Below are 14,412 nucleotides of genomic sequence, written 5' to 3' on the forward strand. Positions count from 1 at the left end.
GGTTTGGCTTAGCAGTTAGAGCGTCAGCCCATGGACCAGTGAGTCATGAGTTCGAGTCCAGTCAAAGGCACGTACTCAGTTGTGGTTTGTCGCTGGCCCTGGTTGGGTTGTGCGGGAGGCAACCAGTCAGTGTGTCTCTATCACATTGATGTTTCTCTCTGTCTTTCTCTCTCTCCCTCCCTCCCTCCCACTCTATCTAATGATAAATAGAAAAGTATCTTCGGGTGAGGATAGGGAAAAAAAAAAAAAGCTCAGAAGTGGAAGCTTCAGGATTTGAACTCCAGGATTCCTTGGTTTAAGTTCTATCTACTGCATTTTAGCAGTATTTATGTATAAATGAAGAAACTAGAAATTTTGGCATCATTAGATCATTTGTTTAGTGCTAATGGTAATGAAATGTAGCATTATTTTAATTGGTTTGATTTTTTTTTTATCCTCACCTGAGGGCATTTTTGCATTTATCTTCAGATAGAGCGGGAGGGAGAGAGGGAGGAAGAGAGAGAGAAACATCGATGTGAGAGAGACAAATCGAGTGGTTGCCACTCACATGACCCCAACCAGGACTGGGGACAAACTGCAACTGAGGTGCATGCCCTTAGCGGAAATCGAACCTGGGCCTCTCTGGTCCACGGGCTGACTCTCTAACCGCTGAGCCAAACCGGCCAGGGCTAATTGGTTTGATTAAGTTTGATTAATTGGTTTTTTAAGTTTATTGATTTTAGAGAGAGGTAGTGATGGTTGGGGGAGGGAGAAATATCGATTTGTTGTTCCACTTATTTATGCATTTGTTGGTTGCTTCTTGTATGTGCCCTGACCAAGGATTGAACCCCAATCTTGGCTTATCAGAATGATGCTCTAACCAACCGAGCTGCCGTTCCAGGGCGTTGGTTTGATTTTAATACTGGTTAGTTAGCTTGAGTAAAGCTAAACTTAATCATAGCCATATATTTGGGAGTGTGAAATGTTATAAGAAAAACATCCGTAAGCCTGCAAAATAATAGTACCGGTTATGTTGTCAGCTGATTAAATAGCTTTACATCTGGATATTTTTTATTAGCAAAGATTGGTGATTTGTTCCCAATTTCCTGGTTAGGTGACTTTGTCATTGTTGTGTGAACATCATAGAGTGCACTTTTGCAAATCTAGGTGGTAGAGCCTACTACTGCAATTGTGTGTGGTATACTTTTTTTTTTTTTTAATCCTCACCGGAGGACATTTTTCCATTTTTTTGTTCAGGTAGAGTGGGAGGGAGAGAGAGGAACAGAGAGAGAGAGAGAAACATCGATGTGAAAGGGACACATTGAGTGGCTGCCACCCGCACAACCGACCAGGGCCGGGGACAAACTGCAACCGAGGTACGCGCCCCCAGCGGGAACCGAACCTGGGTCTCTCAGGACCACAGGCCGACGCTCTAACCGCTGAGCCAAACCGGCCAGGGCTGTGTGGTATACTTTTATACCACTAGCAGCACAGTAGGTTTGTTCACACCAGCACCACCACAAACCCATAATTGTTGTATAAGCCCTGACAGTAGGCTTTTCTCTCTCTTTTTAATCCTCACCTAAGGATATTTTTGTATTTATCTTCAGATAGAGTGGGAGGGGGAGAGAGAGAGAAACATTGATGCAACAGAGACACATCTGCTGGCTGCCTCCCACATGTCCCTGTCAGGTTCGAACCACAACTGTGGTATGTGCCCTTGATGGGAACCGAACCTGCCACTCATTGGTCCGCGGGCCGACGCTCTAACCGCTGAGCCAAACCGGCCAGGGCAGGAAGCCACTTTTAATAATTCCATGTATATTCTCATAGGTAATCTCAGCATGCACAAATGTATGTGTATATGTAACCTTTTTGTAAAAAAATAAATAGAAGCATATTTATCATGCACTGGACCTTGTTTTTGCTTTTTATGAGTTCATTTCATATCAATGTACAATCTTTCATTCTTTTTTATGGCTGCAAATTATTCTATTAGATATGTATGTAAGCCCTGGCCGGTTTGGCTCAGCGGTTAGAGTGTCGGCCTGCGGTCCGGAAAGACCTGGGTTCGGTTCCCGCTAAGGGCATGTACCTTGGTTGCAGTTTGTCCCCGGCCCTGGTTGGTCGTGCGGGTGGCAGCCACTCGATGTGTCCCTTTCACTTCGATGTTTCCCTCTCTCTCTCTTCCTCTCTCTCCCTCCCACTCTGTCTGTACAAAAAATGGAAAAATGTCCTCGGGTGAGGATACAAAAAAAAAAAAAAAAAGATATGTATGTAATGATTTAATACCCCTTATCTCACTATAGTGAACATTTATGATGTTTTCCGGGTTTTAATTAAAATCAGTATAGCCATGAACATACAGCTTTGCAATATATGACTGTATCCATGAGATACGTTCCTAGAAGTTATTTCCTTAATATTAGTAAATACATGTAACTTTTATGAATATAACATGCGTCTTTTCCCACTTCTTTAGAAAGAAGCCTAAGAAGAGAGAAAATGGAACTGAATTGAGAAGGTCAATGCGATTACTAAATGTAGATCCTTCAGGAGTTTCGTTACCAGAAACCCCAATCCAGCCAACAGTAGTTGTGGATGAAAATGTAAGAAAGTGCAAATACAATATATTAACTCAATAAAATGCTGAAAAATTTGAAGTATTTGAAACTAGAAGAAAAGGTCATTAAATTATGTTTAGTTTGTACTTTATTAATTTAATGCTTCACTGTTGTATGGTTTAGTACAGTGATTTTTCAACTGGTGTGCCATAAGAATTTTTAAAACATGAAGTACCTGACTGACAAGGGGCACTGACCTCCCTTACCCTTAGATTGTCAAATAAAAGCATGACAACAGCCAACACAACAATAGCTGTCTGATGTGGATGAATCAGAATTATACCAATTTTTTTTGTCAGATCAGCAAAAATATATATATTTTTTGGTGTGCTGCAGAATTTTAGTAATTAGTTTATGTTTGCCATGAGATTAAAAAGATTGAAAATCTCTGGTTTAATGACTAAGATTTCTAAGTAATTGAGACTGGGCTGGATTCTATATTTCTGCAGGTTTACCTGCTATGGGATTATAGGTAAATTACTTAACCTTTCTGAATCCTGATATCCTCCCTTTCCTTTTTTTTGTTAATCCTCACCTGAGGATGTTTTTATATTGATTTTTAGAGTGGAACGGAGGGAGGGGATGAGAGAGAAAGAAACATCAGTGTGAGAGAGTCACATTGATTGGTTGCCTCCTGCATGTGCCCTGACTGGGGCTGGGATCAAACTTGCAACCCAGGTACATGCCCTTGACTGGGAATTGAACCCATTTCCCTTTGGTGCACAGGCCAACACTCTAACCACTGAACCACACAGGCCAGGGTTCCCCCATTTTTTTAAATGGCAACAATAATAGAAACAAGGTATTGCAAGGGTTAAATGAAATAGTTTCTATAAAGATCCTTACATTAAGGGCTTAGTAAGTAATCAATAAATGGTAGTTATTAATTAATGTTAACAATAAATATGTGTTAATAGTGATGGAGTTTTTTGCTATAGTTTTATATTCTCAGTGGGTGGAAAGAATCTTATTTACCAAATTTTTTGTCTAAACAAGATTTTAATCTTTAATTTTAGTCTAAATAATTATATATTTTTATTCAAGAGCACGTACTGTTTTTAATACTTTATATCTAAGTGCTTAATTATAAATTGGAAGATAGCACTAATTAGGCTGGTGCTCTGGAAGCTAATTGCAACTTAAGGTGCAATGGGAAGAGTAGCTTTCAAATTTTTTTGAAGCCTCCAGCTCATTATACATACACATACAGTTAAAACAAAACTTGTAAAATGATACCTTACTACGTGATGCACTTTTGTTATTTTTTATTCTATTTTCTTATTCACTAAAACACATTGCTGATTGTGACAAAGTGATTTCATGACCCATGGGTGACAACCTCTGGTTTAAAAAAGACTGGCATAAAATAATAACTTTGATTAATGAAACTGAACTATCTGAATCAACTCTCAGCAACACCAGTTATTGGCAGTGGAAGTTTGGATAAGTTAACTTCTCTAAGTTTCAGTCTAGTGTTGTTAAAATGTGGTATCTCATTTACTGGATCGCTGGAAGGATCAAATGAGATAATACATTTTATTACTTACAGGATACATGACATTTCATTCATTGAACAACTATTTTTGAATGCTAATGATGTGTCACCCCTTTTGTTGGCATTGAAAGTAAAGTAGTGAAAAACCTCAAGCCTACATTCTAGGGCAGGGCGACAATCAACTCTTTTATGCTTTTTTTCTTCTTCTTTTTTTTTATAACAGCCTTTGTTACCTCCTGGGCCTTTAGAAATGACCCCTGAAAATCGAGATAGCAGTGAACTATTTAAAGGATTTCTGCAGACTTGGGAGGAAGTGAGCAAGGTATCAGTTGGGAAGACTTATATAAAATTTTAGAATCATCTGTTAATGAAGATTCAGTATGTATATTAACTTAGTAATTTGATCTCCCATTGTTTCAGACAAGTAGTAAGAATACTGAGAAGGAGTTATCTAGCATTAAAAGGTGAGTTAAAATTCCTTGCCTTTATTTACATTTTCTGCGATCTTTAAATTATAAAGACTATAAACAGGAAATTTTGAAAATGATGTGAAAATTTTACCCATAATATTTCCACCCTAACAATTGTTGTTTTTGTGTATTTCCCAGGATATAAACTTTATGAATGCAGGGGTTTTGTCTCAATCCCCAGAACAGTTCAGGCAAATAGTATATATCCATTCACTGTTTAATGAATGAATGAATGAATCCACAAATTTTATAACTCAATGTTCTTTTTTTATTGATTTGTTGGGGTGATACTGGTTTGTTATGTTCTAATGTTTATGTAATTTTGCATTATGCTTTTTCATTAACATTATGGTTAAATGTTACTAGAGTCTTTATTTATTTTTTAATCCTAATCTGAGGATCTTTTTCTATTTCAGAGTGGGAGGGAGGGAGGGAGGAAGAGAGAGAAAGAGAGAGAGAAACAACAATGTGAGAGAGACACATCGATTGGTTGCTTCCCGCATGACCCCAACCAGGGCTTGGACTGAACTGCAACCAAGGTACATGCCCTTGACCAGAATCGAATCTGCGACTCATTGGTCTGTAGGCCGATGCTCTAACTGCTGAGCCAAACTGGCCAGGGCTAGAGTCTTTAAATGTATTCAATATTTACATAATATTTTATTGAGTAAGTAGAATTTACTTAACCTCTTCTCACCCCCTTGGTATTTGGAATTGTTTTCTGTTTAGTTTTGTGTGTTTATATGTGTACATGTGTTTGTTGGAGTATATATGTATGATAATAGATTATTTCCTTAGGATAGATTTCAGAAGTGAGATTAATGAGTCAGATAACCTAGATATATTTATGGCTGTTTGTACACATTGCTGTATTGTTTTTCAAAATTGTTCTTTTTTCCTTTATTTATTTTAGAGAGAGAGGTAGGGAGAGGGAGAGAGAGATAGAAACATTGATGAGAGAGAACATCAAATGGCCGCCTCCTGCATGCCCCCTGGGGACTAGGCCTGCAACCTGGGCATGTGCCCTGACCAGGAATTGAACCAGCGACCTCTTGGTGCATGGGTTGATGCTCAAGCACTGAGCCACACCTGCCGGGCCACAATCTTGTTTTTTTCTTCTGAAAATATTATATGAATTTACTCTGCCAGTAGCAGTATATACGAATGTATATGTTGTTTTTTTTTTTCCCCACAAATTTAAAAAAAAAATATTTTTTCTTTATTGATGTTAGAAAGAGGAAGGGAGAGGGAAAGAGAGATAGAAACTTCAATGAGAGAGAACATCGACTGGCTGACTCTTGCATGCCCCCCACTGGGGATTTGTCCCACAACCTGGGCATATGTACTGATCGGGAATTGAACCGGCAGCTACCTAGTGTATGGGTCAATGCTAAACCAGTAAGCCACACCAGCCGGGCCGTATATATATATTTTTTTATTAACTTTTAGAGAGAGAGAATGGGAGAGGGAGAGAGAGATAGAAACATCGATAGGAGAGAAACATCAATCAGCTGCTTCCTGCATGCCCTACAATGGGGATTGAGCCCACAACCCGGGCATGTACTCTGCCTGGGAATCGAACTGGCAACCTCTTGGTGCATGGGTTGATGCTTAACCACTGAGCCATACCAGCTGGGCTGAACGTACATGTTTAACTGTAGCCTATTAGCTTTTATTTTTATTTTTTTTATTTATTTATTTTTAATATTTTTTTTCTTTATTGATTTTTAGGGAGAGAGGAAGGGAGAGGAGAAAGAGATAGAATCATTGCTGAGAGAGAATATCAATTGGCTGCCTCCTGCATGCCCCCCACTGGGGATTGGGCCCACAACCTAGGCATGTGCCCTGACTGGGAATCGAACCGGTGACCTCTTGGTGCATGGATCAACACTCAACCACTGAGCTATACCAGCCGGGCTGCCTATTAGCTTTTAGAAAGTTATTTTTTAAAATATATTTTTCCTGCCTGGCCGGTGTGGCTCAGTGGTTGAGCATCAACCCATGTACCAAGAGGTCGCCGGTTTGATTCCCGGTTGGGGCACATGCCCAGGTTGTGGGCCTGATCCCCAGTTGGGGGCATGTAGGAGGGGGGCCAATCAATGTTCTCTGTCATCGATATTTCTATCTCTCTTTATCCCTTCCTTTCTCTAAAATCAATAAAAAGAAAAAAATAAATACATAAAATATATTTTTATTGATTTTTAGAGAGAGAAGAAGGGGGAGAGAGAGAAACATCGATGAGAGAGAACATCGACTGGTCACCTTTTGTATGTCCCCCACTGGGGATCAGGCCCACAACCTGGGTATGTGTCCTGACCAGGAATCGAAACAGCGACCTCTGAGTGCATGGGTCGACGTTCAACTACTGAGTCACACTGGCCGGGCCTCCTACTAGCTTTTATAAGTGAAAAATAGTACCTCATTATTTACTTTGATTTCTTTGCTTGTCAGAAGGTTGAATATTTTCCCACATTTATTTACTAATTGTGGTTTTTCTTATTTGAGTCATATTTTACTTATTTTGTCAATTAAAATTGGTTTTACTCCTAAAATTTAACTTTTTATTTTCTCAGCTATAAAGCCAAGTTAGATGGCATGGTCATTAGTGAAGATACTGTTTGTAAAGTTACCAAAGGTTCGATATTATCTATGGCTCTTCATCCATCAGAAAGTAGAACTTTGGTGGCAGCTGGGGCCAAATCTGGGCAAGTTGGACTTTGGGATTTGGTAAGTTATTAATTTTTTGAAGCTATTAAAGTTTGACTGAAGCAAATAGTCTGCAAGAAAATAGCCTAGAGCCATGTGTTTATAGATGTTACTTATTTATAGTTTTGTGCTTTGTGATTCTAAATTTTAGAAATCTGGAGGAATTTAAATTTGCTTTATAGAACTTTAACATTTTTGCTTGAATGTTGTAGTCATCTGATCATAAATTAACTGCCAAGAAACTTTATTAAAACTTTAAATGTAGCCCTGGCCGGTTTGGCTCAGCGGTTAGAGCGTCCGCCTGCGGTCCGGAGAGACCCGGGTTCGGTTCCCGCTAAGGGCATGTACCTCGGTTGCAGTTTGTCCCCGGCCCTGGTTGGTCGTGTGGGTGGTGGCCACTCGATGTGTCCCTTTCACATCGATGTTTCCCTCTCTCTCTCTTCCTCTCTCTCCCTCCCACTCTGTACAAAAACAAACAAACAAAAACTTTAAATGTATATATGAAAGATCACACAGAGTTCTTATTTTTCTAATTATGTTTAAAATATGGTTTCTCAGACTCATAGATACAGAGAACGTTTGACGGTTGCCAGGTGGGAGGTGGGTTGAGGGGATGGGTGACAAAAGGAAAGGGATTAAGAAGTGCAAATTGTCCTCGCTGATGTGGCTTAGTTGGTTGGCATCCATTGTGCACCAAAAGGTGGTTGGTTTGATTCTGGTCAGGGCACATGTCTGGGTTTCGGGCTTGATCCCCAGTACAGGGCATGCAGGGGCAGCCGATCATGTTCTTCTTTCTCATGTTCACACATCATGTTTTTCTTTCTCCCTCTCTCTCTCTCTCTCTCTCTCTCTCTCTCTCTAAAAATCAATAATTAAAAAAAAAAAAGTACAAGTTGGTTGTTACAGAATAGTCTTGAGGATGTGAAGTGCAGCATAGGGAGTATAGTAAAAAAATATTCTAGCCCTGGCTGGTGTGGTGCATTGGTTAGAGCTGCGACCCGCAGACCAGAGTCATGGGTTCAATTCTGGTCAAGGGTATGTGCCTTGGTTGCAGTTCATCCCTGGCCTTGATCGGGGTCATTCGGGAGGCAACCAGTTGATGTGTCTTTCTCTGGACGACAGCCGACGCCCTAACCACTGAGCCAAACCGGCCAGGGCGATGTGTCTTTTTTTTTAAAGTGGTTATTTTTTTTTATTTTTTTTTTTATCCTCACCCGAGGATATTTTTCCATTTTTTGTACAGATAGAGTGGGAGGGAGAGAGAGAGAGAAACATCGACGTGAAGGGACACATCGAGTGGCTGCCACCCGCACGACCAACCAGGGCCGGGGACAAGCTGCAACCGAAGTACGTGCCCTTAGCGGGAACCGAACCCGGGTCTCTCCGGACCGCAGGCCGACGCTCTAACCGCTGAGCCAAACTGGCCAGGGCGGGCGATGTGTCTTTATCACGTCAATGTTTCTCTCTCTGTCCTTCTCTCCCATTTTATTTGACGAGAAATAGAAAAATATCCTACAGTGATGATTTAAAAATATATTTTCTAATAACTATGTGTGGTGTAAGATGAGTGCGATATTTATTAGGATGGTCACTTAGTAATGTAATGTCTAATCACAGATGTACACCTGAAACTAATACTAAAATAATAACGTATGTCAAGTATAATTGAAAAATAAAATTAAAAAAAATTTTTTTATTTTTATTGTTGAATCTATTACAGATGTTCCTCATTTCCCCCCCACTAACCCCCTCCTCTCCACTCCTGCCCCCCTGCTGCCTTTTCCCACACTGTTGTCTGTGTCCATTGGTTATGCATATATACATATAAGTTCTTTGGTTTATTTCTTCCCACCCCCCAACCCCGCTTCCCTTTGAGATTTGTCAGTCTAGCAGCCAATTTGTACTTCTTAATCCCTTCACCTTTTTCACCCATTCCCCCGACTTCCCTCCCATCTGGCAACCAACAAAATGTTCTCTATATCTATGAGAATGTTTCTCTTCTGCTTGTTCATTTTATTTGTAGATTCAATTGTCGATAGATATGTATTCATTGCCATTTTGTTTGTTCATATTTTTTATCTTTTTCTTCAAAAAGACCCTTCAACATTTTATATAATAATGGTTTGCTGGTGATGAATTCCTTTAGCTTTTCCTTGTCTGGGAAACTATATGGCCATCGATTCTAAATGACAGCTTTGCAGGATAGAGTAATCTTGGTTGTAGGTTCTTGCTTTTCATCACTCTGCATATTTCTTGCCACTCCCTTCTGGCCTGCAAGGTTTCTTTTGAGAAATCAGCTAACAGTCTTATGGGAACTTCCTTGTAGGTAACTAACTGCTTTTCTCTTGCTGCTTTTAAGATTCTCTCTTTGTTTTGAACCTTTTGCATTTTGATGATGATGTGTCTTGGTGTGGGCCTCTTGGGGTTCACCTTGTTTGGGACTCTCTGTGCTTCCTGGACTTGTATGTCTGTTTCCTTCATCAAGTTAGGGAAGTTTTCTGCCATTATTGTTTCAAATAAGTTTTCGATTTCTTCTTGTTCTCTCAGTTCTCCTTCTGGCACCCCCAAGATGCGAATGTTGGCACACTTGAAGTTGTCCCAGAGGCTCCTTACACTGTCCTCATTTTTTTGAATTCTTTTTTCTTTTTGCTGTTCGGATTGGATGTTTTTTGCTTCTTTATATTTCAAATCAACAGTTTGCTTCTTGGCTTTACCTACTCTACTATTGAATCTGTGTAAATTATTCTTTATTTCAGTTAGTGCCTCCTTCATTTCTGACTGGTCCTTTTTTATTCTCTTGAGGCCCTCTCTAAGTTCATTGAAGTTCTCACTAAGTTCATTGTGCATCTTTATAAGGAGTGTTTTGAACTCAGCATCTATTAGGTTGCTTATCTCCATTTCACTTAGTTCTTTTCCTGGAGTTTTGTTCTGTTCTTTCATTTGGGACCTGTTTCTTTGTATCCTCATTTTGGCTACCTCCTTGTGTTTATTTCTATGGGTTAGACCAGATGCTGCCTGTTTGAAAGAATTTAAGAAAACCTGAAGCAGGATCCAAGACAGGCCAATCCTATGGTAAAGCAACTGGCAACAGCTTGGGTGGGCCTGAAAGTTGGGTGGGGCAGGGCCTCAGGGAATCACCAGGGCAGGGCAACCAGTGTGAGCCAAGTTGCTGGAGTCCAGATATGGCGACTGTCTGCTGCCCCAGGGAAGGGCTCACCAAAAGGAACAAAGGCCTTTGACAGCACCTCTGTCAAGGAGAAAGCTGCCTTTCCACCCCTCGCTCCAAAGCCAAACAACTCAGTTCTTCTCCTGTATGTCTCTGGTGCCTTTTGTACTGCCTCCCCCACGCTGGAGCCTGGAGCTTTTGAGTCCCAGTAAGTTCATGCGCAGGCCCTTTAAGAGGAGCTGCCTGGGGCTCCAGCTGCTTCAGCCTTCCTGAGCCTTAGTTCCTGCTGGTTTTTCCAGTCAGAAGTTATGGGGACTTCTCTTCCTGGCACTGGAACCCTGAGCGGGGCACCTGGTGTGGGACGGGGACCCCTCAGTCCTCAGGGTGGACCTTCTCAGCTGAGGTGTCTCCTGATTTTTATCCGCCACACATGGGTGTGAGACCGCTCAGTCCACGCCTCTGCCCCTCCTACCAGTCTCATGTGACTGCTTCATTAATTTCATAGTTGTAGGACTTCCATTCAGCTTGATTTCAGGCAGCTTTGAGTGATGGTTGTTTTGTAGTTTAGTTGTAACTTTGATGTGGTTGTGGGAGGATGCGCTTACCTACACCACCATCTTGACCGGAAGTCTCAAAAAATAAAATGATTTAAAAATGAAAAAAAAAAATACAGTTTCTGTGCTGGATCAAAATATCTTCCCAGGGATCTACTTAGGATGATCCCAGTAATTTTTTCAATCAGAAACAGATGCTGAATTCCATTTATTGTGTATGTAATTCTGCACTGATTGCTTTCAGTGGTTACATAATGGAGAAAAGCCAAGTTAATGTTCTCTGAATTTATTTTGTAATTGGGGAAGTAGAACAAAGCCCTGAAAATGCCATAAGGGGACGGTTAATGAAGATGAAGAAACTATGGTTACTTGAAGCTGGTTGGGGTTAATAAGCAAATTTTATAAGTGAGAAGAAAAATAGCCAAATTCTCTTTTATTTTAAGAGCATAGGTTCTCTCTTATTTATTTATTAAAAAAATTTTTTTTCTTTATTGATTTTAGAGAGGGGAAATGAGAGGGAGAGAGGTAGAAACATCCATGAGAGAGCATCAATTGGTCACCTCCTGCATGCCCCACACTGGGATCAGGCCCACAACCTGGGCATGTGTCCTGACCGGTAATCAAACTGGCGACCTCTTGGTGCATGGGTCGATGCTCAACCACTGAGCCACACGGACCAGATGGTTCTTCCTTATTTTGGTCAGACATGAGTGAGGGTAGTTGGTGAAAGGATTTGGTAAAGAAAATCGAAGCAGAGATGTGGGAAGAGGACCAAAAAAGGTATAAGTTGGTAGAAGCTGAAAGATGATTTTTTAATTTTTAAGGGTTTTAAAAATTATTTTATTTATTGATTGATTGTTAATCCTTACTTGAGGAAAATTTTCCATTGTTTTTATTTTACTTTTATTAACTTATTTTTGTTACAGATGTTTCTCCTTTTACCCCCATTGACACCCTCTTCCCCATTTCCCCCCACCCGCACCCCATTCCCAGCTTTGTTGTCTATGTTCATTGGTTATGCATATATGCATATAAGTTCTGTGGTTTATCTCTTCCCTCCCCTGCCTTCTTCTGAGGTTTGTCAGTTTGTACCCTACTTCTATGTCTCTGGGTTTCCATTGATTTTTAGATAGAGTGGAAGGGAGGGAAGGAGCAGGGAGGGAGGGGGGGGGTGAGAGAGAGAGGCAAAAAGAGAAACATCGATGTGAGAGAATTGCATCCATTGGTTGCCTCCCTCATGACCCCAACCAGTGCTGGGATCAAACTTGCAATCCAGGTGCGTGCCCTTCCCTCGACTCTTCTATTCTCAGGCTGATGCTCTAACTGCTGAGCCAAACTGGCCAGGAAGAAATTATTATTTTATTGATTTTAGAAAGAGGAAGGGAGAGAGGGAGAGAAACATCGCGTGTGCACTAACTGGGGATCAATCTCACAACCTGGATATGTGCCCTAACTGGGAATTAAACTTGCCACCTTTTGGTTTACAGGATGATACTTCAACCAACTGAGCCACACAGGCCAAGGCTAAGAGATGGGTATTAAGGATGGGAGTTTGGCAGGGCAGCCCCATGGCCCCTGCCGCTCAGCCCTGCCACCCTGGCAGGGCTTCTTGCAGAGAAGTTAAAAAGAATGGGGCCAGAGAAAATGCCATTGGTTTTGAAAATAAGGTGCCATTAATGAGTTGAGAGAATAGCTTTAACATAAAGGTAAAAAAGGAGCACAGAGCCCGGCTGCTGTGGCTCAGTGGTTGATAGTCAACCCATGCTCCAAGAAGTTACCAGTTTGATTCCCGGTCAGGGCACATGCCCAGGTTGTGAGCCCAGTCTCCAGTGGGGGGCATGTAGGAGGCAGCCAGTTGATGTTCTCTCTCATTGATGTTTCTATGTCTCTGTCCCTCCCTCCCACTCTTTCTGAAAATAAATGGAAAAAAGTATCCTCAGGTGAGGAGTAAATAATAATAATAATAATAATAATGTCTATAAACAAATATACCAAGATGTTAACAGTGGTAAACTTTGGGTAGGAGGAATATGTGTGATGGTAATTTTTCTTTTAAAAAAAATTCTATTTATTTTATTTTAATTATATATTTGTTAATTCTCACCTGAGGATATTTTTCCATTGATTTTTCAGATAGAGTGGAAGGAAGGGAGGGAGGGAGGGGGAGAGAGAGAGAGAAACATTGATGTGCGAAAGACACATTAATTGTTCCCTCCGCAATCAAGTGTCTAATGGACACTAGGACTGCTTCCAAATCTTGGCTATCGTTGAAAATAATATTAATGTGGAAATTCAAATACATGCATTTCCATAGTGTAATTAGGGAGTAAAATATTTCTAAAACTCATTTTGTTTTTGTTTTTTTATCCTCACCTGAGGACATTTTTCCATTTTTTGTTCAGGTAGAGTGGGAGGGAGAGAGAGGAACAGAGAGAGAGAAACATCGATGTGAAGGGACACATTGAGTGGTTGCCACCCGCACAACCGACCAGGGCCGGGGACAAACTGCAACCGAGGTTCGTGCCCTTAGCGGGAACCGAACCTGGGTCTCTCAGGACCACAGGCTGACGCTCTAACCGGCCAGGGCCTAAAACTCATTTTGTTCTAGGACCAAATACCTTGCAAAAATTATTCTGAGAATGCTGTATGTACTCATATAGCAGCATAGTTAGGAAGCAAAGTAGTAATGGTACTGATACTGTTTTTGGTAGTAAGGAATAATACTGAGTAGATTTCTCATTTCCTGAGGTTTTTACGAACTGAAGTCATAATGAGCAGTAACTTTTTTCTCTCTGTATAATGAAAAAACTATCTAGTTGCAAAAAGCTGGAAACTGTTAAAATAAATGTGATTTATTATTGGATTGAAAATTAGAAGAAAAGTAGTTCAGTGACAGTATAGTTTCTAGTTCTGACTTTCTGAATGGGAGATGGGTACAATTATAGACTAAGAAAAGACTGACTATAGATGTAAATAGTTTAATGACATAATGACATAGAAAATATTACTACTTTTCATTAGTTTTTGTCTCTCTCATCTTCTCCAACCTTCTTCCAGACTCACCGACCTAAAGAAGATGGAGTTTATGTTTTTCAACCCCATAGTCAGCCAGTTAGCTGTCTTTACTTCTCACCTGCCAATCCGGCTCACATACTGTCATTGAGTTATGATGGCACATTACGCTGTGGGGATTTTTCCAAGGCTGTTTTTGAAGAGGTAAGTGTTAATGTGTTTACATGTTGATCTCAGGTGATATTCTAGATTCTTTATGAAATGCCACATGAATAATTATTACACCAGTCAGATTGGGTAAGGTGGTAGTGACTTTAGAACTACACTGCCTAAGTCCCAAACCATCTATTACTGCCCGTGTGACCTTGGTAAGCTACTTAACCTCTTTCTGCCTCCGTTTCCTTAG

General features: G+C 40.6%; 1 protein-coding gene across 2 annotated transcripts in view; it reads left to right on the forward strand.

Moving 5' to 3' along the window:
* Positions 1-14,412, forward strand: part of WDR76 (WD repeat domain 76) — a 58,064-nt gene that overhangs the window by 14,196 nt on the left and 29,456 nt on the right. For both annotated transcript variants that reach the window (XM_036266247.1, XM_036266238.1), the window contains exons 5-9: positions 2,462-2,588; positions 4,322-4,420; positions 4,519-4,562; positions 7,142-7,295; positions 14,052-14,210. In XM_036266247.1, the coding sequence (XP_036122140.1) occupies positions 2,462-2,588; positions 4,322-4,420; positions 4,519-4,562; positions 7,142-7,295; positions 14,052-14,210 (583 nt within the window). The remainder of the gene's footprint in view (positions 1-2,461; positions 2,589-4,321; positions 4,421-4,518; positions 4,563-7,141; positions 7,296-14,051; positions 14,211-14,412) is intronic.

This window comes from Molossus molossus, unplaced genomic scaffold (genome assembly GCF_014108415.1).
Source record: "Molossus molossus isolate mMolMol1 unplaced genomic scaffold, mMolMol1.p scaffold_m16_p_1, whole genome shotgun sequence".
NCBI lineage: Eukaryota > Metazoa > Chordata > Mammalia > Chiroptera > Molossidae > Molossus > Molossus molossus.